General features: G+C 40.6%; 1 protein-coding gene across 2 annotated transcripts in view; it reads left to right on the top strand.

The window, feature by feature from the left end:
* The first annotated feature begins 407 nt into the window (after positions 1–407).
* KDM3A (lysine demethylase 3A) overlaps positions 408–24504 on the top strand; it is a 45212-nt gene continuing 21115 nt past the window's right edge. Inside the window, exons 1-11 of one of the 2 annotated variants that reach the window (XM_074951885.1) lie at positions 408–677; positions 1277–1469; positions 6218–6373; positions 8731–8841; positions 10438–10540; positions 11636–11760; positions 12344–12416; positions 12505–12593; positions 18677–18837; positions 21313–21872; positions 23346–23547. In XM_074951885.1, coding sequence (XP_074807986.1) covers positions 1296–1469; positions 6218–6373; positions 8731–8841; positions 10438–10540; positions 11636–11760; positions 12344–12416; positions 12505–12593; positions 18677–18837; positions 21313–21872; positions 23346–23547 — 1754 coding nt within the window. In that variant the 5' untranslated portion in view covers positions 408–677; positions 1277–1295. Of the gene's footprint in view, positions 678–902; positions 1470–6217; positions 6374–8730; positions 8842–10437; positions 10541–11635; positions 11761–12343; positions 12417–12504; positions 12594–18676; positions 18838–21312; positions 21873–23345; positions 23548–24504 lie in introns of those variants that run through there. The other variant, XR_012639378.1, reaches the window with a different exon arrangement.

Raw genomic sequence — 24504 nt, forward strand, 5'->3', positions numbered from 1 at the left:
AGGGGACACTGGGCAAGACCTGAATCCAAAAGGCCTCTCCATAGCCTTCAAGGCTGCTATACAAGATGGCCGCCTATGAGCCACCTCAGCCTCCTTTCTATGCTTCCCCGATCATCAGCCTCAATTCTGATGCGCATGGCTATAGCATACCGTCAGTAGGCGTCAAGCCCTTCCCTGTGTGCCCATGCGCAGAGAGTCATGCGCAGCACGCCCGCAGGTGCACTTGGCAATGTGCGCTTGCGCAGAACAGCTTCGCAAGTACCCCCTCCCCCTGTGCTATATCTGAGTACGCTGCTAACCGCACGTATAAGTGGCCCTCGCACACTTTTTGCCTACATTTGAGATCCCTCCGCCAGTCGCGTATGGATCCCTCTAGTCACAGCCAACCTACCTGGAAAAATCACATGGATGCTACTAATTACATGCTGAATGTTTTCCATATTGGCTTCTGACTTGGGACCCTCAGAGAGTGGAATGGGATCCGGGACTCCTTTATCTGGGGTCGGCGGAAGAATCACCGTCTTCGGAAGTATAACCTCTGAAAAACCGAACCGATGAACTGCGAGAGCTAACTCCGCCCCTCGGCCAATCCGAGGCGGAGGCTTGCCGCGTGCCCCGCCCCTCGTGCCGGGCCGGGCCAATGATCGGGAAGAGCTCGCGGGAGGGCGCATTGAGGGGTGTGTGTGAGTGACTAAGAGGGTGTATGCAATGCCCGGGAGGGTTGGTGGGCGCTGGGTGCTGTTTGTGCTCGGGCTGAGGGGGGGACTCTTTGGGCTGTTTCGGGGGCTTGAGCGGGACGTGCTGCCCAGGGGCTGTGTGTGTGGGGGGGGAGAGCTGGTGGGGGCTGGGTGCTGAGGAGTGAGGTGGCGGGTGCGGGGCTCGGCGGCCTCTCCGAGGAGCTGCCCCCTCAGCCGGCTCCATTGACGCCCAGTGACTTGGCTCGTCTGTTCCTGCTGAGGAGGGCTCGCCGGGAACAAAGGGAGGCTCGGAGGTTGGCGTCTGGGAACGGGACAGGTTCCCTCAGCGCTGCGCAGTAGCTGCGGCCGTTCCGTTCTCCCCACCTGCACGGCCATAACGCGGTCGTGTCAAAACTCCCCCCGGTGTCTACGGTTAAACGGCGACTAACTAGAAATCCTCCCCGTCCTCTAACAAGAGCGGGAAGCTCCGCTCAGCCTCGTCTGGGCTTGTTGGGGTCGGCGTGCAGCTGTCCCGGAGCGCTTGCCTAAGGAAGTTACTGCTTTGTTCGTGTTGCCTGGGTCTCTTCTTCGGAGAACAGGGCTGCCCAATGTGCTAGGATGGTGCTCAGGCTGGAGGAGAGCTGGCCCTTGCTCGTAGGGAAGAGGTTCCTGAGCCTGTCTGAGGAGGAGAACAACGGCCCGTGGGACACGGCTCACGTCTCTGAATGGCCCTGGAAAGCGGGCAGAATCAGGGCCGTTTCGCACCCAGATGTTTCCAAACGGGACTTGAAGGTAAGTTCTGTTGATGTAACCGTTCTGGGGAGATGAGTGCAATATGGTGACACTCTTGCCTCTTGGGAACACGCATGTGTTTCCATCTGTTTCTCAAAAACTGTTCTTGACTAGATAAATCTGTCAATAATTACTTATCTGTTTGAAAACAACCTATATGCTGATGTCTATATTTTCAATCTTCTGGAATGTTAAATACATGTACAAAAACCCCTCTAAATATGTATAGATTATCTGTCTTCTCCTACCACCTGGACAAAGTTTGTATTATATCCTACCTGTTAAGACGCATTTCGGCACACTTCACTACTGCAGTTATAAATTTTGTTTCAATGGTGAATGTCTTCCTATGACTACAATACATTTATAAGTTTGAGGGGTGGGCTGATGCTTTTAATGTTGGTAGTGGTTATTGTTGCAATACCTTAATATTTTCTTGTTGACCGTGGTCGCTGGTATAATAAGTGTGGACATTTGCTATTCATGATTGTTAGGTGGTCATGAGTTTAGATGGTTCTCACAGTCAGAAAACGTCCCAATGGCAACTGTGACAATTACTTAAATGGCAGAATACTGGGAAGTATTAAATTGTATAAGAGGACAGCTAAAAATATGTATGTTAGGTGGAAACAAGGTGTTAACACCATATGACCAGTTAGCTCTCCTTGGGCCACAGCTGTTGTAGTACGGGAAGCATCTGCTAGTGACAGGACTTCAAAGTAGTAATGGAGTTTTCTTGTGTGTAAATTTTATATTTTCTTCTACTTTTGGCTTGGTGGCAGACTGCCTTGTTTCATGACTCTACTTCTGCTGTGGTTAACTTCTTTTAGTTATATGGTTTTCCCTTGCTCTCTTAGTGGGAGACCCTGACTGCGTCTGATAATCTGAGGAAGTGTTTGTCCCTTTTCCTTTCAAGACAGTTTCTAAATAGTTCTAATTGACTAATTTCTCTGTGGTTTGTAAACTTTGGGATTACACTACAGACCAAGCCTAAATTCCAGAGGATGGCATTTTAGTCATATCTAGTGTGCTGGGTGTAGAGTTTTGCCCATGTATGGCATGTCAGGGGAGGTATCAAAGCCTTGTATGGTTTGGGGAGGAGAAATTGCTGCAGAGTGCTCTCTGCTCAGCCCTCTCTGTTAATAGAAAGGAAAAGGAGCAGGTGCTGCTGGGGATCTTGCAGAGCTTTACTGTGAGACCTGTAATTGGTTACGGCTCTGCTAGAAGAGATTAACTCTAATGCATTCTCCTCTCTCCAGTAGAAGTGTTAGTGTAAAAAGTCACCAGGATGGCAGGGGAGATGGTTGTGATCATAAAGAGCTTTTGTACAAAAAAGCATACAACCCACTGCCAGTCTCAAGAGGGGGGGGGTGATGTAAAAGGAATTTATAGCAAAAGCTTTCACAGTGGTGGTGAACTGAAAATCCATGTTGAGGAACAGAGATTTGAATTGCAGTGCTTAGTCTGAAGAGAGACATAGTGGGTGAAGTAACATCTTTTATTGGATCAACTTCTTTTGGTGAGAGGCAAGCTTTCGAGCTTACGCACTGCTCTTCTTCAGGTCTGGGAAAGAGAGTCACAGTTTAAATACAAGAGGGAACAGATTGTTTAGCATAACTAGTTAACACACATTTCAAGGGACCATTTAAGGTGAAGTGGTCTATTAACCCCCCTCCAGTCATGGGGGGCAGCTAGACACGAAGGCTATGTCTGAACTGGCAATTGAATAACACAACTTTTGTCTTTCAGAGGTATTTAAACACCCCCATCCCCCGAAAGACACAAGTTTTGCTGAGACAAGTGCCAGTGTGAACAGCATGCTGCTGTCAGGAGAGCCGACAAACAGCGGCTATACTGCACAGCTTTTAGCGGCACAGCTGTGGCGACACAGCCATGTCGCTAAAAGCTACGTAGTGTAGCCAAAGCCTAAGGCTTTGGCTACACTAGCACTTCTGTTGGTAAAACATACGTTGGTAAGGGGTATGGGGGCAGGGGGGAAACACACCCCTGATGGACAAAAGTGCTGGTGTGGACAGCACTGTGTGGGCGAGAGATGCTCTCCCGTGACATAGCTACTGCCACTCATTGGGGATGGTTTAATTATGCCAGGAGGAGAGCTCTCTCCCACCTGCATAGAGCAGCTACACAGGAAACCTTACAATGGCACACCTACGTCAGTACAGCTGTGCCGCCGTAAGGTCTGTAGTGTAGACATAGCCTAAAACTCATGGACTGAATAGAGACATTGTTTAGCATAACTAGTTAACACATTTTAAGGGACCATTGAAGGTGAAGTGGCCTGTTAACACCCCTCCAGTCATGGGGGGTAGGGGAAAAGAAAAGGGAGGTTTAGTGGGTTATAGATTGGATTTATGGCTTGTATTTAGCTGGGATGCTCTGAGTACATTTCCCAGCCCTGGAGAAGAGCTCTCTGTAAGCTTAAAAGCTTCTCTCTCTCACCAACAGAAGTTGATCCAATAACCTTGTCTTGCTTGTATCCTGGGACCAACACAGCTACAAAACTGCATAGTGCTTGGTCTTTGTAATATTTTCACCTTTAACTATTTGTTTCAAGTAATACCAAATGTAAAATTGTCAAAACATGTTGTTTTCCAATTGCTGATATGTTCTTTTGTCTAAACTATTAGTAACAAACAACCTAGTGTTTCTGCTTATCCTGTTTGCTTATTGTCTGCTATTCAGCTTGGACAGTGAAAAGATTAGTCAGTTTCACTCTTGTTTCTGTGAGTTTGACTTTTGATTCTCGTGTTATCACAGTGCTGCAGTGTTGGGTTGCACACTCTAAGGGATGTTTCACTCAAAACAAAATCATTTAGGTTTTACAAAATATTCTCAAAAATCAATGCTACAAAAACTTTGCCCTAACACCTCACATGTTGTCCAATATTATGGTGATTGGGAAGGGGGCATGTAAAAACCTATATGGAGTGCAACCTGTAAACACAGTTGCATGGAAGCAATAATATATGCATATACAGGAATGGAGGCAGCATTTTTTGTATTACGTTTTCTCTTCCTTTGTCCACACCTTTCTTCATGTTCCTTACCAGGCATGAAATGACATCCCAAAACCAGTTCATCAAGCTACCATATTCTCCTCACTCAGAAGTGAGGAATACTTTGTACTTTTTTTTTAAAATTTAACACCTCCCCAAAATCTGCACAAATTAAAAAAAAAAAAAAGTAATCAGATCATTTAACTTTATTGCTGTAAATGTTAACTATCTTTCCTCACTCTTTTTGTCACCCTCTTCTTGCAATACATGCAAAATTTAAGCTCCTCTGTGCAGAGACTGATCTTTTCATATGTTTCTGTAAAGCAGCTAACACACTTGGGTGCTGTAAAAATAGAAAGTGAGAATTGAATGATGTTCTGACATGGTATTAAAAAAACCCTACATTTTAATAGGCTTTTCTTCTGTATTAAGATAAACATTGTTTAAACTCTCAGCAGCAGTAGTGGAGCTGTTGAAATACATTAATTTAACATTAGAATGTGGCTCACTGTGGAGATGGGTAAGTGATATAGAAGACTGGAATTTTATGGTTAAAGATGTTGCATAACATTGACTAGGTTGGAATTTAAGTTTACTAGTTTTTAATTTAAAAATAGAGCAGTGTAATTATTGTATAGTAATTGTTTCATTGTGTGACAAAAATGCAATAATTGGATATTTTAGTAAGAATAAGTGCTTATAATAAACTTAATTGTTGGGTAAGGTAAAAAAAGTGGCATTCTCCTCAATGCAGCCCAGAACTGTAAGCCACTGAGTTACCTTTCTGCCTTAGCAAAAGTGAACTTTGCTGGGGACTGTTTCCACCCCCTGCCACACCAGGGAATTGTAGCAGCAGCTCCTGCCCTTCAGCCAAGAGGATCCACTGTTCACAGGCTCATAGGGTGCTGTTTCTTATGTCCTCGAAGTGATGGATAACTAGAATGTCTTTTTGATTCCCCTTATATATTCCAAAGTCCAGCGTCTTTGTCTCAAGAAGATTTCCTGGGGGTGCAGATTGATAAATCCAAATTCCTTTGTCTAGGGTAGATTTGATTTATGCCCTGCCTTCAAAACACATTTTAAGAACATATTTTCAGCACACACACACGTGCGTAATTCTTTGTACAGTAGAACCTCAGAGCTACAAACTGACCAGTCAACCACACACTTCGTTTGGAACTGGAAGTACACAATCAGGTAGCAACAGAGACCAAAAAAAGCAAATACAGTACTGTGTTAAATGTAAGCTACTTAAAAAAAAAAAAAAAGCAGCATTTTTCTTCTACGTAGTAAAGTTTCAAAGCTGTATTCAGTCAATATTCAGTTGTAAACTTTTGAAAGAGATACTGACGTTTTGTTCAGAGTTACAAACATTTCAGAATTATGAACAACCTTCATTCCCAAGGTTTTTGTAACTCTGAGGTTCTTCTATATACCATTTATACATACATCACACAATGATGTTCCTGACCAGCATATCCCCAGTTTATATATGATTACGATACACTTTCGATACATATTATGACAACAGTGTCTTATAGATAGTGGCTGCGTCAGGCCTGATTATGAGTTACAGTATAGTGGGCCATCTGCCATCGGGCAATGAAGGGTTCTTAGGGTCACAAAAAAATTCTCTTTCATAGCACTTGCCTTAGTCTTTCTCTTCCTTCTATCTAAACAGCAATCTGATGGTCATGTCCTAGATTTTTAACTTCTTCCCCATTCCTCTAGGTATGTGTGGAGTTTGATGGTGAGTCATGGGAGAGAAGAAGATGGATTGAGGTCTACAACCATAAAATGAGAGGATTTCTAGTAGAGCAAAAATTGGTACTTGCTGAACGAAAATCTCAAGCCAACTCTACAGATACTGTTCAGTGGCCGGCAATGGTAAGTATACAAATTGGCCTGATCAACTGCACTTCAGTATTTGATCTGTGAAGGCAGTATTTCCTAGTTCCTGGTTTTGTAGGCTTCAGAATTTGTTTTTAATGTGATCAATAGTCCAAAAATTAGAATTTACTGTTTTAAAAACCTCTAATCTAAAAACAAAATCCAGCTTCACCAAAATGGCTGAATGCTTTTTTGTGTGTAGCACTCTTTATGCACCCATGTGAGAAATCTGAAATTGTACTAAAGCTTAGTTCTGTAGCCATGGGTAGGCAGGGTCTCTAAGCATTTGAGAGCAGTATTTTCCATTCTTGCGTTGAAGGGATGCCTTGTACTGCCTCATAGTGGATCTCTGACTATTTCTAGGATTGTGTTTTGGAATGGGAGAGATGTTTCAAATCCTTTTCCCTTCTCTAATTTCCCACGGGTACTACTTCTGAAGGGGTTTTGGTGAGAGATGGAAAGGTGATCAGGCATTGAAGATGCATGTTGTTTCAAGCCTTTGTCCCCGTGGCTCAGTGCTCTGTAAACTTTCAATTCCTGTGCCCATGTGATAGTTGCCTGCTTTGGGTCATTTTGTGAGGATTGAACCCTGGATCTCATACACTCAAAAGCATGAGTTTTAACTGCTTGAGCCAAAGGACATAAATTCTCCTTAGATAGCAGCTGTAGCAGATTGATTTACACTTTATGTGGACCAGTCAATAGAGATTGTGAAAGGCCCTTTTTCTGGTAATATGCATTTACTTACCCACTATAGATTTATTTTACTTTTTAAATTCTTATACTGTCCTGGTATCCATGTGTCTGGAAAACTGAATACATCATCCAGTTTTCAATCTGTAGTGAAGTATGGTGGAGGGGAGTTCAGTAATCTTTACTGTTGGTATTTCTAGGGAAAAGTACTAGTGTCATTGGATTAGAGTTCTGTCAAACTTTAGGAGTTGTGTGGCCTGGAGTCCTTTGATTTCCTTAAAAGGTAATGAGATGGAAGAGATGATTAACTATTTTTACTGATACAGATGGAGTTTAGAACATTCTGTTATACAGATCAGAATAAACTACTAGGCTACTTGCAGCATTAAGGTAGTCTTATGCAGCCAAACAACCAAGGGGTGTTTGTTTTTTGGTTATGCAAATTAATTCAGCTTTTTTTAGCTCAGTTTTGATAAGACTGCTGAAATTAGCATTGTTTATTTAAAAATCTGCTTGTGTGTAAATTGGAAATACAGTCATACAGTACTGGGGAAGTCTGCTTTTCACTTGTTTCTTGAATTCGTGGATTGTTATAAATGCTACAGATACATTATACATAGTTTCCAGTGCCACCATGAAAATATCTAAATTCTTAAACTTTTTGGACTACAGAGCATCAAATGGGAAGTACAGCCCTTACATGTATCTGAATGCATTGTATAGCCCGGGAACGTATTTATTCAGTAAATACATTTAGGTATAGAGTCTTTTCTATGACGTATTTTTAGGTACACAGTGTATAAAAATTTCATAAGTCACTTTAACAAGGAATGCTGTGGAGTTTTAAGGCACAGTACTATGGTCTGTCTTGCAGGACTGTTGGTTAATATTTGTAAACAACTTTGATCGTGAAAAATGCTCAGTAAATAGTAAGTAACTGTATATTTAAAAATGATGGGACAGACCTCACCTAAATTTAAATTTACGCTTACATTCACAGTTTAGTTCTGGAAACTTATGGTACCTACAGTATTGTCTTTTTGTTCCATGGCATTAAGCTTACAAACATCATTCTCAAACCTCTGCTAACATCAGTGTCAGTGAAATGCAAACATCATTCTTGGATGTGTTCTGATGGCCAAACAAGGAAATAAAAATGCTATTGTGACAGGATACTATTTGTAGCACCCTAGTCACTAAGGTTGCTGCAATGCTGGGAAGATTGCAAGTTTATATGAAGTCAATTAACCAGTTTCTGTTGGGGATTACTGACACCTGGGGGTAATTGGGAGTGTGTGTGTATATAATATATTTGGGAAGAACTGGAAGTACTGTGGGACTTGGAGAATGAGTTAGGGAGGGGAGAGAGACGTGGGTGGGAGTCAGTCTCCTGCTGTATACCTGTGAGTCCTTCTGGTATCCTTTTAAATTGAAGATTAAAAAGCACCTGTGGTAAAAGGGAAACGGCCCTTCTGCGTTCCTGGATAGGAGACCAGAAGACCAGGATAGGCAGCTATATTCACAGGGTATGTAAAGGGATGCCCTATGGCAGCCACGTTAGTTCCATCTTTTTTCAAAATACAGGGGCAAAACACATACCAAATGAAAGGACAATAAGCAGGAAAAGTACTGTTTCTAAAATGCTTGCTCTTGTCTTTCAGGTTTACAAATTCTTATTGGACAAGGCTGGTTTAGGATCCGTGGTTTCCGTACGCTTTCTTGGTGAAGAGAGATGTGTGTTTCTTTCTAAAGACCTTTTGAAACCTATTCAGGTAACTTTATTCGGACCCTCTTGCATGCAGTAAGAGGGCTCAAGCCTTATTTTGTCTAGTGTTCACTGCTGAAACATTAAGTGAAAATTTGAAGCATGTCCATGTTGCTATAGCTCATGGAAAATCTATCCTTAATACTGTGTGTTGTGTTAAAAACCTGCTGATGGTAGCTCCGCATGTAGCCATATAAGAGAGCTTGGTGTAGGAATAACATTAGGCTTCTAGCTTTTTGGGTTGATGAACCATTGGTATATCATGATGGTAAAATGGGAGGTCCTTTCTATATGGCCAGTTGACTTATGAACACGATTTCCATTAGCACTGAAGGAGTTGTGTGCATATATAGAACGGAGAATAGATAACAAATCTTACTATGAAATAGAGACGCTCCACAACAGTTAGGATAGGAAGTGGTGAATATTTTTTCCATTTGAAACTACAGGTGACGTTTTAATTAGAGCTGTGTGGAGAACAATAATTCCATTTCATGGAGGTTTTCGAACTTTGGTTTCGTTCCAACTTGAAATTTCTCGTTTTCATTCCAAAATGGAAACCAAAAAAAATATTTTTGAAAAAACAAAGTTTTATAACATGCAAACGAAATTGTCTGGAAGGCTTATGGGAAGCAGAGACCCTTGGATTGCTGGCTCCCAGCTCAGCTGGGGCTTCAGGGTCCTGATTTCCCTTCAGCTCTGAGAGTATTTGCTAAGCGTTGGAGATTGGGAGCTAGGGCTTATGACTCCCCATTAGCCTGCCAAGCAAGCTGATAAGAAACCAGGCAGGTTTCCTGTCAACACTTTGTTCAAAGTCTAACTGTTTCAGAAACATCTTGATGAATCTTCATTCTCTGACCAGCTCTGCTTTTAATCTGACGAAATGTACTTGAGTTGGCTTTTGTGCAGAACATAACTATAACGGAGTGCCGTGGAATTTTTAATGCTTCGAAACTGTATTTCAGATCTCATCTTAAGGTGGCATTGATAGTTGCTATGCTGATATGCTGTCTGGATGATGAGTGCATCTAAATTAATTAATGGGGAGGTAGTTCAGAGCATAAAAAGATGGGAGTGGCTGGTTATCTCTGAGTTGCCAGGCAAAATCATAAACTCCCATTACACTTTGAGTATAACTCTAAACAGCAATAATCTGTTAACATTTAGCTACTCCAGGCCACCTTGATCTTTATTTCAGGTACTATGCCCTCCCTGCTTCACTTTTGTTTGGTTTTTGCATTCTGCTTTAGGTAAGATTGTAAAATGTTTGGGGGGCAGGAATTCTCTCCCTGTGTTTTGTGCAGCACTTAGCATAATAGAGAATTGATTCTGACTTGGGCCTTTGGGTGCTCACACTACAAGTACTAATGGAAGTTTTACTAATTCTTATTATTTTTTTTTTTTTGAAATACTGGTTTATTTTCTGTTCTGCACAAATTACAAACCAAATTCTTAAACACAACAGAACCATCTGATAGATATGAAGCTTCACAGTATAATCTCTTGCTGTTGAACATGCTTCTGTTGGAAAAACATTTTTTTTTAAATTAAACATTTAGTGCTCTTGGCAACTATTTACTTTTGAATGCTTTCATCCTAATAGGATGTGGACAGTCTGAGACACTCTCTTATGGATGATCAGAATGTTAATGAAGAAATTCAAGCTTTGATTATGAAACATCTAGATGAAAGCCACTTGATGCAAGGTATGAGAATACCATCTCGTGGAAGGATACTGGAGGTCACTGTGCTGGTGGTATTTACAGTATCATCTGTTAGCAAAAATCCCGTTTTGATTTTTCTCTCCAGTAGTCTTTCCTTTCATAGAAGAATGTTGGGTAGTCTACCTCTCCCAAAACAATTTTATAGATTTGCTGTCCACCATCCATAATGAAATGCTCCAAAATGGGCAGAATTAGAAACTAGGACCCCTTTAAAAAAAAAAAAAAAAAAAAAAAAAATGGCTGGCTAACATCAGGCATCTAAAAAGTCATCTGATTTTCAGCAGTGCGGAGCACTCAGCAGTTCCCATGGAATTCGGTGAGAGCTGTTTGATTGCTCAGTACTTCTGAAAATCTGACTTATTTAGGTGCCTGACTTTAGCCACCCACTCTTTTTTTTTTTCTTTTTAAAAAAAATCAAGTCTTAACCTTCACTATTCTATAGCTCAATTGAAAGGCATTGGAGACTCATTAGGAACGTCTCTTCTATTCAAGTTAAAATTGTTTATAGTGCAGCTCACCAACTGTAATCTCTTATTTGTTGGCTTCCTATAAGTCTTTCTTGTAAAAAAAAGTTTGTGTCTAGTGGAAATGATCTACTTCTGGGTAGAAAATTAGTATAGTGGAGTAAGTAACATGGCAGCTCTTGAAACAGTAGCAATAAAAGTGAGGAAGAACTCCACAAATCGGACACTCAGGGCTCAATCTCCAGGTCCAGCTGAGCTGTGCTTGCCATTTTTTTGACTCCTGAATTCTGAGAGTGGCATGGCCCCCAGTGTGTATTATAGCAGCAGAAAACCCAATAAGCTGTTCCAGCATATGGACTAACCAGAATGTGGAGGTATTCTGGCCACACTCCTTTTTCCTAGCCACACTAGTCCCCTGTGTCTGGGGTCAAGAGGGAGGCATATGAAAACTATATTGTTACTTTGCCTGTTGTCTTCCAGTGCTATTTACTTATTTCTGGTGTATAGCGCTACTGGCTAGTTAGTGTTGACACGTGGATATGTAATGAAAGTTACCATAATGTGTGTGCCCCCATCTTCCCACTCTCTGAAGCATGTTTTTTGTTTTTTAAAGGTGGTAAGAATGTAATTGGTTCAAAAGTAAGGATTTATAGCTTGGATCCATCTACCCAGTGGTTCACAGCAACTGTTGTAAATGGTAATCCAACTACAAGGACTCTGGAAGTCAACTGTCAGGAGGTAAAGAAGCAACTGATGCAACATGGGTAGATAAAAAGAATTAAAACACCTTCCTTGTATCTAGGTAATTCTATCCTTGCTTTTCCATAGTAGGGTTAACCAGCTGGAATAATACCTTGTATTTTATGTCATGCTTCATTCCAAAGGATCCTAGAGCACTTTATACTGCATGGACAGTGCTACTGATGTGCGTGGAAGGATAGCAAATGGCTCACTGCACACTAGTGGGAGAGCAGGGGTTTGGGATTTTCTCTTTTGGCCTAACAGTTGGGGAAACCCCTATTTTAGCATCTCTATATGTACAGAGTTTGCAGCACCATGTCTTGGAGACTGCCTTCTGAAAATGCACGCATACATACAATTTATCTAACTTGGAATGGAGGATTGAGTCATCCTTGTTAAAATTTGAACTTGAAGTTCCACAGAGTGAGTTTTTCAGACCAGAAGCTACTCTGTTGCTCCATAGCTAGAGTATCATACTTCTGTTTGCTTTATTAGTCTCCCCTGAGTTGTGAAAATATCTAATCTAAAACCTCTTACACAAATTGTCTTTTTTAAAAAGCTTACTCCATTTTCCCTTAAGATTCCAGCTTTAAAAACTCTTGATCCAGAATTGATTCATGTTGAAATCATACATGACAGCCATGACAAGTGTGGTAAGACCTTTTATTTATTGGCCTTTTGCTGTTTGAAGTAACTTTCAATGTTGGAAACATACTAATTTAATCACTTTCAATGCTTCAGGCAAATCTAAGAGAAATGGGGGTATGAAAAGAAAATCATCTGATGATAAAGGAAATGTTGATGCCAAACATATAAAGTCCTGCTCTGAGGTAACTCTGGCTTATTTTCAGTATTGTAACTTTGTCATTGAGCTGTTAAAGAAGAGGACTAGACGGCCTCAATTTACTGACCCACTATGCTATGTCTACGCTTAGAATGCTACAGCTTCTGTGGTGCAGCTGTGCCTCTGTAGTGCTTCAGTTTAGACAATTATAGCAACAGAAGGGATGCTTCTGTCAATGTAGGTAATCCACCTCCCTGAGAGATTGGTAGCTAGGTTGACAGAAGAATTCTTCCATCGTCCTACCATTGTCTATGCTGGGGGTTAGGTTGACTTGACTGTCTCAGAGATATGGATTTTTCACACCCCTGAGTGATGTAGCTATGCCGCTGTAACTTTTCAGAGTAGAGCAGCCTCGCACTCACACTTCTGTGCTAGTCCAGAAGTGGGTGTAGTTCTCTCTACTAGAAGACAGAGAACAATATAATTGAGCCTTTGGGTGAGATCACTTTCTCATTCGTGAAAGGAGTTTGTCTACTTCCAATCTTGTGGGTGTCTTTTTCCAGTGTGCAGACTTTTCTTGCTGGTTATATAGAGAGAAATTTAAAGATCAGGGTTTCTCTAGCTTAGAAAAATATCTAGGAAAAGAGGAAAAATTCAATGGTAACTTTACCCTGTAACTTACCTGCTTGACTGCTCAGATTTTTTGCTACGAGACAGGAGTGCACCAGTCTTGCAGAGATATTGTATGTTCTGCAAAGGGAGAATCTGGCAGCTTTTCTAATATTTTCATGTTTTTCTGAGCCAGATGCATTTGAGTGGTCCACCAAGCCTAGCTAAGATCCAAGAAAGCTGTCTCGAAGGCCAAAGGCCTGGATGATTTGGATATGGAGAATAATGGTATAGCTATAGAACAGCCCTTCAAATGACCATGTGATTAGCCTCATCAGATCTAGTTGCTTTTTGTGGAGGAGGGACGGGCCTTCTGGGAGGTCTAGGGGTTATCTCTGTGCCATCTTGCTTCTGTGCATAGGTTACTGTAGCCATGTGGTCAGTCCTTTGTCAAGCCAGCTATATAGGTCCATTTCATGGTCAGACACTTTTAGTAGAGACTTCTAAAGTACAGTAGTGATATCAGAAATATAGTCACTTCTGTCTGAGGTGGAAACTTTTCACTGTAGTCTTTGGAAGGAGGATACTTTAGCTACCCCAGAACTCTGGAGGGCTTATCTGGATTCCTATAAGGCAGGGGTAGTCAATTATTTTTTGTAAAGGTCCAAATTTCTTGGTCAGTGAAGGTCCAGACTCCAGAGAAACACTTTTCCACACTGCAATAACAATGATAAGTAAATAAAAAGAGTTTGCAGTCTGGTCAAAAGTAGCTGGTGGTTTGAATTTGGCCCGCAGTCTTCCTATTGACTGCCCCTGCTATAAGATGTCTATCATTATATCTGAGCACCTTCCAAAAAGCATGGAAGCTGATATTTCTCTTCTTTCCAGTCAGCAGTAACTGAACTCCTGTTTGTTTTTGTTTTTGTTTTTTTTAAATGTGGTGGTGGTGGTGGTGGTATGGGAAGTATAGATCAAAGAACTGGATTTTGTATTTTGCTCTGAAGGTAAGTAAGACTGTCCTGATGACTTCTGGGATTGAGTTCAAGATTCGGGGGCCATTTTCTGAGCGAGCATGAGTTTTAGGCTGTCTACGATTTTAAAATGCTACAGCTGCACTACCATAGTGCTTCAGTGTAGACACTTACTACTGTGATGGGCAGGGTTATCCTGTCGCTGTAGGTAATCCACCTCCTTGAGAGGTGATAGCTAGTTCAATGGAAAAATTCTTCCGTTTGAGGTAGTGCTGTCTATGCTGGGGGCTAAGTCAGCTTAACTATGTCTCTCGGGGTGTGAATATTTCACACCCCTGACAGATGTAGCTGTGCCACTGTAAATTTTTCATTGTAGACTAGCGCTTAGTAATGAGGATTGACAGCTCCCTTTGTTTTATTGTAATGTAGCTGTCTTAGGAGGAGATGATTCCACAGCATGAGACGGTGACTTAGCACAGTCCCATGGAAAGTTTTGAAGTTAGTGACATAGATATTGTGGATTTGACCCCATATTCCACAAGGAGCTAGAGGTCAGTGCTCTCTGTGGCTTTTGCTTCTGAGTGGACAAGCTGCTGTGTTCTGAACTGTTGGCAGTGGTTTCATAACTAGGCACAGAGATTTACAATTTTTATTAACGCTAATAAAAATATATATATAATACGTAGGTTGGGAAAAGTGTCTTTACATCTGGGTATAGTGCTTAGATTATCCACAGATATAAAGTTTGGTTTTTAAAAGTCATATGATACATAGAGTACATAATCAGCAATAACCCAAATTTAGGTGACTGGATTTAACAGTTTAGATTTTACAGTTTAGATATTAGAATCTGAATACTCAGGTACATCACTCATGAAAAGTTGTATAGAGATTTGATTGTGGAAAGTAAAATATATCAATGAGTAGAGATTGTCCCTCAGTAATCTGAGAATTAGGTTGGTTGTCCATTTAGAAAATACAGTGCATGAGGAAAGTATTTGTTACTTTCCTGACTGTGCTTCTCATTGGCACTCCAGCTCATCCCTCCTGATATTGCTGACATCCAGTGATGTGTTCTATGCAGATGTCCCTTGACCATCTGATGGCATCTGACACCATGAGTTGCCACATCAGCAGAGCGTCGACCAATTCCGCATTCTCTCAGCACTCGCTTGTTACTGGGGTCCCGTGTGTCTAAGGCTGACTATCTCTACACCTAGAATCTTCTTATGGGGGGTTCTATACTACAGAAAATTCTATACGTTTGGATTGTATGGAAGAATTAACACAAACTAATAAAATTACCTATCCGACTTAAATTCTTGAGGGCTTTTTGTACCAGTGTAGGTTTCCAGATGAGTTCTGAAAGTTGTCAACATTAATAGCTCTTAATTGCTTTAGAGGAAAATTAGCTGTGGCATGTCAGCTGGCAGTTATCTGAAATACTTGACTTTTCTAGTCTCCTTTAGAAGTTTCTTCTAACTTCTTAACACATTATCCATTTTTCTGAAATGCTTGTGTGCTGTGGGTTGCAAAGATGTAACATGATATACTATTGTAACAATAAGGGGGCAGGAAATAAGAAAGGACAAGTTGAAGAATAATATATAGATGTATTAAAGTCAGCAGGGCCTGACAAAATTCATCTTAGAGTGCTTCAGCTAGTTCCTGAAGTACTCATCTTGGAACCATTAGTGATTATTCGAGAACTCATGGAGGGTGCATTTGGTTCCAGAGGACTGGAGAAGGGCGAATATAGTACTTGTCTTTAAAAAGGGGAGTAAAGAGGACAGTAAGTCTAACTATATACCCGAAAAGATACTGGAACAACTTTTTAAACAATGAATTTGTTAGCACCTACATGATAGGGTTATAAGGAATAGCCAGCATGGATTTGTCAAGAACAAATCATGCTAAACCAACCTAATTTCCCCCTCATAGGGTTACTGGCCTATTGGATAGGGAGAAAGGGGTAGATGAGACATATCTTGATTCTAGTAAGGCTCTTGACACAGTGTTACATGACGTTCCCATCAGCAAACTAGGGAAATCTGGTCTAGATTAATTTACTATATGGCAGGTATATAACTGAAAGACCTTACTTAAGAGTAGTTATCAATGGTTTGCTGTCAAAATAGGAGGTCTGCTAGTGGGGTCCCGCATGGGTCAGTCTTTGGTCCAGTACTTGTCAGTATTTTCACTAATGACTTGGATAATGAAGTGGAGAGTATATTTATAAAATAAGAACATAAGAATGGCCATACTGGGTCAGACCAAAGGTCCATCCTGCCCAGTATCCTGTCTACTGACAGTGGTCAATGCCAGTTGCCCCAGAGGAATGAACCTAACAGGTAATGATAAAGTGATCTCTCTCCTGCCATCCATCTCCACCATCTGACAAACAGAGGCTAGGGACACCATTCCTTACCCATCCTGGCTAATAGCCATTAATGGACTTAACCTCCATGAATTTATCCAGTTCTCTTTTAAACCATGTTATAGTCCTAGCCTTCACAACCTCCTCAGACAAGAAGTTCCACAGGTTGACTGTGCGCTGTGTGAAGAACAACAACTTCCTTTTGTTTTAAACCTGCTGCCCGTTAATTTCATTTGGTGGCCCCTAGTTCTTATATTATGGGAACAAGTAAATAACTTTCTCCATACCACTCATGATTTTATATACCTCTATCATATCTCCCCTTAGTCTCCTCTTTTCCAAGATGAAAAGTCCTAGCCTCTTTAATCTCTCCTCATATGGGACCTGTTCCAAACCACTAAACATTTTAGTTTCCCTTCTCTCAACGTTTTCTAATGCCAGTATATCTTTTTTGAGATGAGGAGACCACATCTGTACGCAGTATTCAAGATGTGGGCGTACCATGGATTTATTAAGGGCAATAAGATGTTCTCCGTCTTATTCTCTATCCCTTTTTTAATGATTCCTAACATCCTATTTGCTTTTTTGACTGCCACTGCAGGCTGCGTGGACGTCTTCAGAGAACTATCCACGATGACGCCAAGATCTTTCCTGATTAGTTGTAGCTAAATTGGCCCCCATCATATTGTACGTATAGTTGGGGTTATTTTTTCCAGTGTGCATTACTTTACATTTATCCACATTAAATTTCATTTGCCCTTTTGTTGGCCAATCACTTAGTTTTGTGAGATCTTTTTTGAAGTTCTTTACAGTCTGCTTTGGTCTTAACTATCTTGAGCAGTTTAGTACAGTCTGCAAACTTTGCCACCTCACTGTTTACACCTTTCTCCGGATCATTTATGAATAAGTTGAATAGGATTGGTCCTAGGACTGACCCTTGGGGAACACTGCTAGTTACCCCTCTCCATTCTGATAATTGCCATTTATTCCTACCCTTTGTTCCCTGTCTTTTAACCAGTTCTCAATCCATGAAAGGATCTTCCCTCTTATCCCATGACAACTTAATTTACGTAAGAGCCTTTGGTGAGGGACTTTGTCAAAGGCTTTCCGGAAATCTAAGTACACTGTGTCCACTGGATTCCCCCTGGTCCACATGTTTGTTTGACCCCCTTCAAAGAACTCTAATAGATTAGTAAGACATGATTTCCCTTTACAGAAACCATGTTGACTTTTGCCCAACAATTTATGTTCTTCTATGTGTCTGACAACTTTATTCTTTACTATTGTTTCAACTAATTTGCCTGGTACTGACATTAGATTTACCAGTCTGTAATTGCCGGGATCACCTCTAGAGCCCTTTTTAAATATTGGCTTTACATTAGCTATCTTCCCGTCATTGGGTACAGAAGCTGATTTAAAGGACAGGTTACAAACCATAGTTAATAATTCTGAAAGAACTCAAATGTGAAATTGCCGAACTCTTGGGTGAATGCCATCTCGTCCCGGTGACTTGTTACTGTTAAGATTCTCAATTAATTCCAGTACCTCCTCTAGTGACACTTCAATCTGTGACAATTCCTCAGATTTGTCACCTACAAAAGATGGCTCAGGTTTGGGAATCTCCCTAACATCCTCAGCCATGAAAACTGAAGCAAAGAATTCATTTAGTTTCTCTGCAATGACGTTATCGTCTTTAAGTGCTCCTTTTGTATCTCGGTTGTCCAGGGGTCCCACTGGTTGTTTAGCTTCTGATGTACTTATATAGACAACACCAAGCTGGCAGGGTTGTAGGCACTTTGGAGGAAAGGATTGGAATTCAAAGAGCTTGACAAATTGAAGAATTGGTCTGAAATCAACTGATGAAATCAATAAGGACAAGTTCCAAGTACTTCACTTAGGAGGGAAAAATGAAATGCACAACTGCAAAATGGAGAATAACTGGCTAGGTGGTGGTACTGCTGAAAAGGATCTTGGGGGGGAGGTAGAGTGGATTACCAGGTGAATACAAGCCAACAATATGGTGCGGTTGCAAAAAAGGTGAATATAATTCTTGGGCATAGAAACAGGAGTGTTACGTATTTATTTAAGTGGTCATGGTAGAGTCATAGAAGTGATATATTTTTCTCGTGTGTTGGCTTTGAATTTTTCTGTTGACTCTGACATCTGTTTCAGGTATCACATAGTCTGAGTCACGTGCAGTCAGTACCAACAGTGTTTGGTGAAACATTGCTAGGGTGTACGCCTGCAACCCCTGCTAGCAAAGACCTCAGGAACCAGGGCATGCCTCAGCCAGCTAACTCACCTCCTAATGTTGGCGCAGAAACTCCTCAGGGGTAAGTGGTGACTCTCTTTGGGGTTTTTTAACCTGTGGGGGGGAAAAATACAGCAGAATAATAATTTATTTTATACAAAGTAGACTAAATTAAGGGTGGGGTTTTTTTAAGAAATCATGGTAACTAAGCTTCCCTTCCCCCACCCCTCCACTGTTGGTGTGGGTGAGACATATCTGACTGATTTTTGTCAATTGCCCTGAATATATAATTACCTCTGGGTTGTATTTCTGCCACTTTCTGTTGACTCAGCTTGTGACCTTAAGGAAATAGTTTAACCATCCAGTGCCTCTATTTATCCATCTGTAAAGCGGGGGATAATGCCTGGATGTATTTTGTGGCTTCATTGCTTTAAATTACTTAGTGTGTCTTAGACTCTAAAATGAAAAGCACCAAAGTAGGCATATTGTAAATAGGGAGGGAAATTAGTTTACCTGCAGTTGATTGTTACAGTGAATAGAAATTGTGTTCTTGGCTTGTAGATGGACTTTGAAACGTTTAATTTCAGAATTGTCGTGAGTTGCAGACCTGGCAAGGGGGGAGTTTTCTTATGTACATTCTACCCTTCTCCAATGACACAAGTTACAATTTTTTCCACTTTTCTGCGGTGTTTGCATTTTATAAGCCTGATGTAATAAAATATACTTCTATAACACTTTTTTATGCTGAAAATAAATTCTTAAAGCACTTTACAAGAATTTTAATTTAATGAAGCTTCTAAACTCTTCTTTGACGTTAGGAAAATATTATTCCCCTTTTGCTGATCAGGAAACTGAAGTATAGAATAGTTACATGAATTGCTTATGGTCACACAGGAAGCCTGTGTAGAGTTTGAAACAGAATTCAGATTTTTCTGATTCAGTCAGCTGTTTAGTCACAAGACTATCCTTTATGATTCAACAGTGAAGGCTTCATAGGCTGTGTCTACACTGCAAGTCACTGGTGGCAAGCTGGTAGGGCATGTATCGTTACACACTGCAGTGAAAAGCAGGCTGTGTCCACGCTGCGGTGTGTAGCTACATGTAAGTGAAAAGGCTCTGGCATTCTATACGTTGCTAAAAATAGCACTGTGGGTGGGGGAAGGCACTGCTTAGGCTTGTAGAAAGCAGTGTAGGATACATACTCACAGGGTTCAGGAGTGTCTTTATACAGTGCCTCACTGTCCACACTGCTGTTTATACCCATGCTAGAGGAATATTTAGTGTATGTACTCTACATACTACCATAAAGCGTATGTGTTGTATACATACCTTTATGGGAGTTCTGTCTCATATACAGAATGTTGCTAACCTAATTACAAATGCAAATACAGTCCAAGTGACTTTATTTTTTGGAGTAGGGGAGGAAAGCAAATTGATTACACACAGGGAACAAACCTCTTGATTAGTCATATCTATTTTCTGACCCAAATAATCTTACTCATGGTAGCCTGACAGATCCAATATAGAGATGTAAAAGCAGCTAGATACAATTAAGGAAATGACCAATGAATCAAAAGAATTGTTAAAAGTTCTGTTTGTATTGCATGGACGTGGGGATCTGGAATCTGAAAGGCTAAATTTATGGCACTATTAGTTTGAAATATATGTTGACTGAGCAAAGTAGATCTGGAACACACAAAGGTACTAAACATTCTTTAGAGTGTAACTGCACTTCAGTCCTGACTTAGTGTTCCAGGCATCAAGCTCTGCCCCGTCTCCCTGATTCTCCTGTCACAATAGGAGAAGAGTGCTTCCTATAGAAAATGGCATAGTAGGAAACAAGATTCTCTTATAAGTGCTATTTAACATTCCATTATCCAAATTTAACCTGTTATCCATGCTATTTAAGATTACTGTAACTGAAAAAAAAAAATCTTAAAAAAAAAAAACTTACTATGTGCATTTAACAGAACTCTCTGCTGAATCATTTTCACTGTTTTCCTATATAGCTTAATAGAGGGTGGTTGTGTGTGGGTTTTTTTAATATATAAGGCCAGAAGGGGCCAGTAGTTCTTATAGTCTGGCCTCCTGTATATCATAGACCATTAGTGTTCACCCAGTTACCCTGTATTGAGTCCAATAACTTGTTTGACTAAAACATAACTTGCATTTAGCTATTGATCATTTCCCATGTTTATGTAGGTCTTTCACATAGCAACAGTGGGGAGAGAAACACTATCTTTTTATAAATAGGTACTTGTAACTTCTGTGGTGGGGGAGGTACACAGTCAACAAGTTGGCACGGGAGCCCAGAAGGAACAGTAGTTGTAGTGTCTTAAAATCCCCTTGTGGTTTTTCATTGTTTGTGTATCTCTTTTTAAGGTGTTTGGTATGTGAAACTTTTCTGAATTCTTAATCTTAACTGCTAGCATCCATGATTAACTTCCTATTTTACCTATGTAAACTCTGGTTCCTTTGAAAAGCTTGGGAGAGCCGATGCATTAGTTATGGTTTGAGTTTCTCTTTAGGTCTTATTACTGCATATTGTACATTTCAGCATTTGCAAAGAGAATTTACCAGAAGAACATCCTTCTTGTCTTAATACTACGGTGAAAATGTCAAAAGAAAATCTGACGGTCTTCCATAAAGCAGAGTTTCTATCGAAAGAACAAACTAAAACTCCTAATGATCAGAATAGTAACTATACCTCTTTGAAGACCTCAAGATCGCCATCTTTGACTGACACACACAATGAAAAACAAAGTGACTTGAAAAACGTCCACAAATCTTTTACCAAGCCAATGACAAACTTCCCAAAGGAGCATGTTCCTATAAAATCCACACAGGACCTAGACAATTCTTCCAGAGTAACATCCAGGCTTAATGGCACATCAGAACTGCAGAAAATCTTTGACTGTAAACCCTCAACATCCGATGCTTCTGTTAGCCTTTTCGCTGGGCATGAGATTACATTACAAAGCAGCTGCAAAGGAAACAAGGCAGAAAACTCCTTTTCTGCGTGTTCCTCAGTCAGAGGAAACTCAAATGAGATTTCATGTGAGAGAAATGAAAACGAAGGCTCTAGGGCTGGGAGCACCAGTAAAGTCCACAACAATGGCAAGTATATCTGGAGCTGTGATAGAGAATTATTGTATATAAAGATGCTTAGAAATTTCAGAAAAATGTGTTAATAGGATAAGGAACCTTATGAAATTGCAGTCTTGATGTCTGAGTTAGTGAAACACCTAGATTTCACTTCTAGAATAGGAACTCAAGGAGTATGATGGGGGCTCCTAAAATTTATACCCAATTTTCAGATTATGTATACAGAGTAAGTCTTGGGAAAAGATATTTAAGGTCTTGGTAGGATTAGATATGCATGTCATGATGAAAAAGTATTCTTTTTTCCTTATCGCAAATCTAATCCGAACAAAATTCTGTTAGGCTACATTAGGGAAGAAGGGTTGCAAAAGTGAGTATAACTTACGAATAGGGCTCCTACTCCATGGCATAATGGGACCAAATGCTACAGCAACAATCCCTAAATTCTAAGGCAATGTTAATTTATTCTACCTTTCATTTCTATCCTTCCACACTCCCACCTCCATACACACTCATACGAGTCAAGCTCATAGTTGAAAATAATTCATTGACAAAATTAGTTGATGGGTTTTTTAGCTGTGCTTTCCAGATGGCCCAGTTGCCACTCACTAAGGTCCTGCAATGTTCTTTAGAGGAACTTTTCTCTCCTTCCCACTCTGTGTGCCAGAGAATGGGGAAGCTTGTAGCTGGATTCAGTGACTCAGCTCCATGGACCTGGGCTGCTGCACTGTCCTCCAGAAAGCTTAGCTGATCATTGAGTTTGCAGTCAGACCACAGAAATCCAGCTCTGGTTCCCTGACCCCCTGTTGCCTGGCTTTGTGGAACAGGTCATGTAGCAGACACTGTGACTCAGTTCTCTGTCTTGTGGGGAAAGGTGCAGAGCAAGCAACAGTTGCAGGTGGATCCCAGCTGGGCATGAAGTCGGGGGGCAGGGGTGGAGGAGGGTGTCCTGAACACTGACTGTAGTAAAATACTGAATTCCATAATCCTTTTGAAAAATGTCTGACTGCAGCAGCAGAATTATGGAGTCCCCAGGGATTTCACTGAGATGAATGGGGCAATTTATATCTCTCAAAAGTATTTCAGGCTCTTTGAAGACTCCAAGAGACATTGTTACATCTGTTTACATTCTGGTCCTGTGTTCAAGGTTGCAACTAGCTATTATGACTGCAGAAACATAATTTAAAAACAAACAAAAGCTGAGGTTCTGGAATGCAGTTGTGTGGGAAGGGGTAAATTGCAGGGTTGTAACAATAAATGGGGCCCTGACTATGACCTTATTGTCAGAAAACTTGAAAAGAAGTTTATGCTCTGTAATAAGCAACCAACTTCAAAATATGTTAAGATTAATTTGAGGTATAGGGTGAAAAGTTAAAGTAACTTAACAAAAGCAGCTACAGCTTTAACAGAGATGCATAGGGTAAGCAAATGGGAGTCTGAGTGACTAGTTGAAGTTGTTTAACCTGCACTATTTTTTTTTTCCTGCAGTAATTGTTCACAGGTCAGTCTTGACAGATGCTTGTAAAGTTAAGAAGCTGCAGCAAAGTGGGGAAGCTTTTGTGCAGGATGGTTCCTGCAATAACATTGCACCTCACCTGCATAAGTGCAGGGAATGCCGCCTGGACAGCTACCGGAAAAACAAAGAGCAAAAAGACTCCACTGTCTTTTGCAGATTCTTTCACTTCAGGAGGTGAGAGCAATTTTGAAAATATGTGGATGCTGATATTCTTAGCTGTACAAATAGATTTAAGATGACTCAATCCAAGACTTAAAAAAAAAAAAAAAAAAACCTAAAGTTAGGCATAAATGGGCACCTGTCTGACTTTAATAATAATAATAATAATAAAAAAGTGCAGAGTGCTCAGTAGTTTCTTTAGTCTCTTTTTTAAATCCTGGCCTACAATGGCTTTGGAGATGCTACAGCCAATCACCTCTAAGTCACTGTTTCAAATGCATCTGAGATCAATTAATAACCTTGACAGCTGTCCAGTGGCTTACATGATACATACTGTGTTCTCATTGTAGGATGGATTAATTTTAAATCAAGATAATTTTAAATTACCAATTGGAAAGTCTTAATTAAAATCAATGATTTAAATCAATGTTTTATTTTGTAATTGTTCTTTTCTAAAGAAAGGTGCATTCTTATTGGGTTGGTTAGAACATGTTTGTTTACAATTAAATAAAGCCTTTACACTAGATTTGGTACATCTTTTTGCTATTTAGGAGGGTATGCTATAGCTAGAGTAAGTTTTCATGCGTGAAGTCCTAAATATTTGTACTTTGAGAACTGAGCCACTCAGAACTCAAGTAGGGAGAACCTATAAAATAGGAGTAAGAGACCACCCAGGTCAGCTCAGTGGATGATCCTGAAGAGATACATGATATCCTTCTATTTCTCCTTCTAATTGCCTTCTATGACAAGATAACTGGCTCTGTGGATGGGGGGAAAGCAGTGGACGTGTTGTTGCTTGACATTAGCAAAGCTTTTGATACAGTCTCCCACAGTATACTTGCTAGTGTAGACTAGCCCTAAGTTAAACCAAATGGTCACTCTGTCTGGTGTGGACCCCCGCCATGCCTGATCCAGAGAGGTTGAGTCTGTTACAGCTGCCTGCTTGGGAGCCTGGCTCTTGAATCTCAAGCT

The sequence above is a fragment of the Natator depressus genome, chromosome 4, assembly GCF_965152275.1.
Source record: "Natator depressus isolate rNatDep1 chromosome 4, rNatDep2.hap1, whole genome shotgun sequence".
In the NCBI taxonomy this organism is placed as follows: domain Eukaryota; kingdom Metazoa; phylum Chordata; order Testudines; family Cheloniidae; genus Natator; species Natator depressus.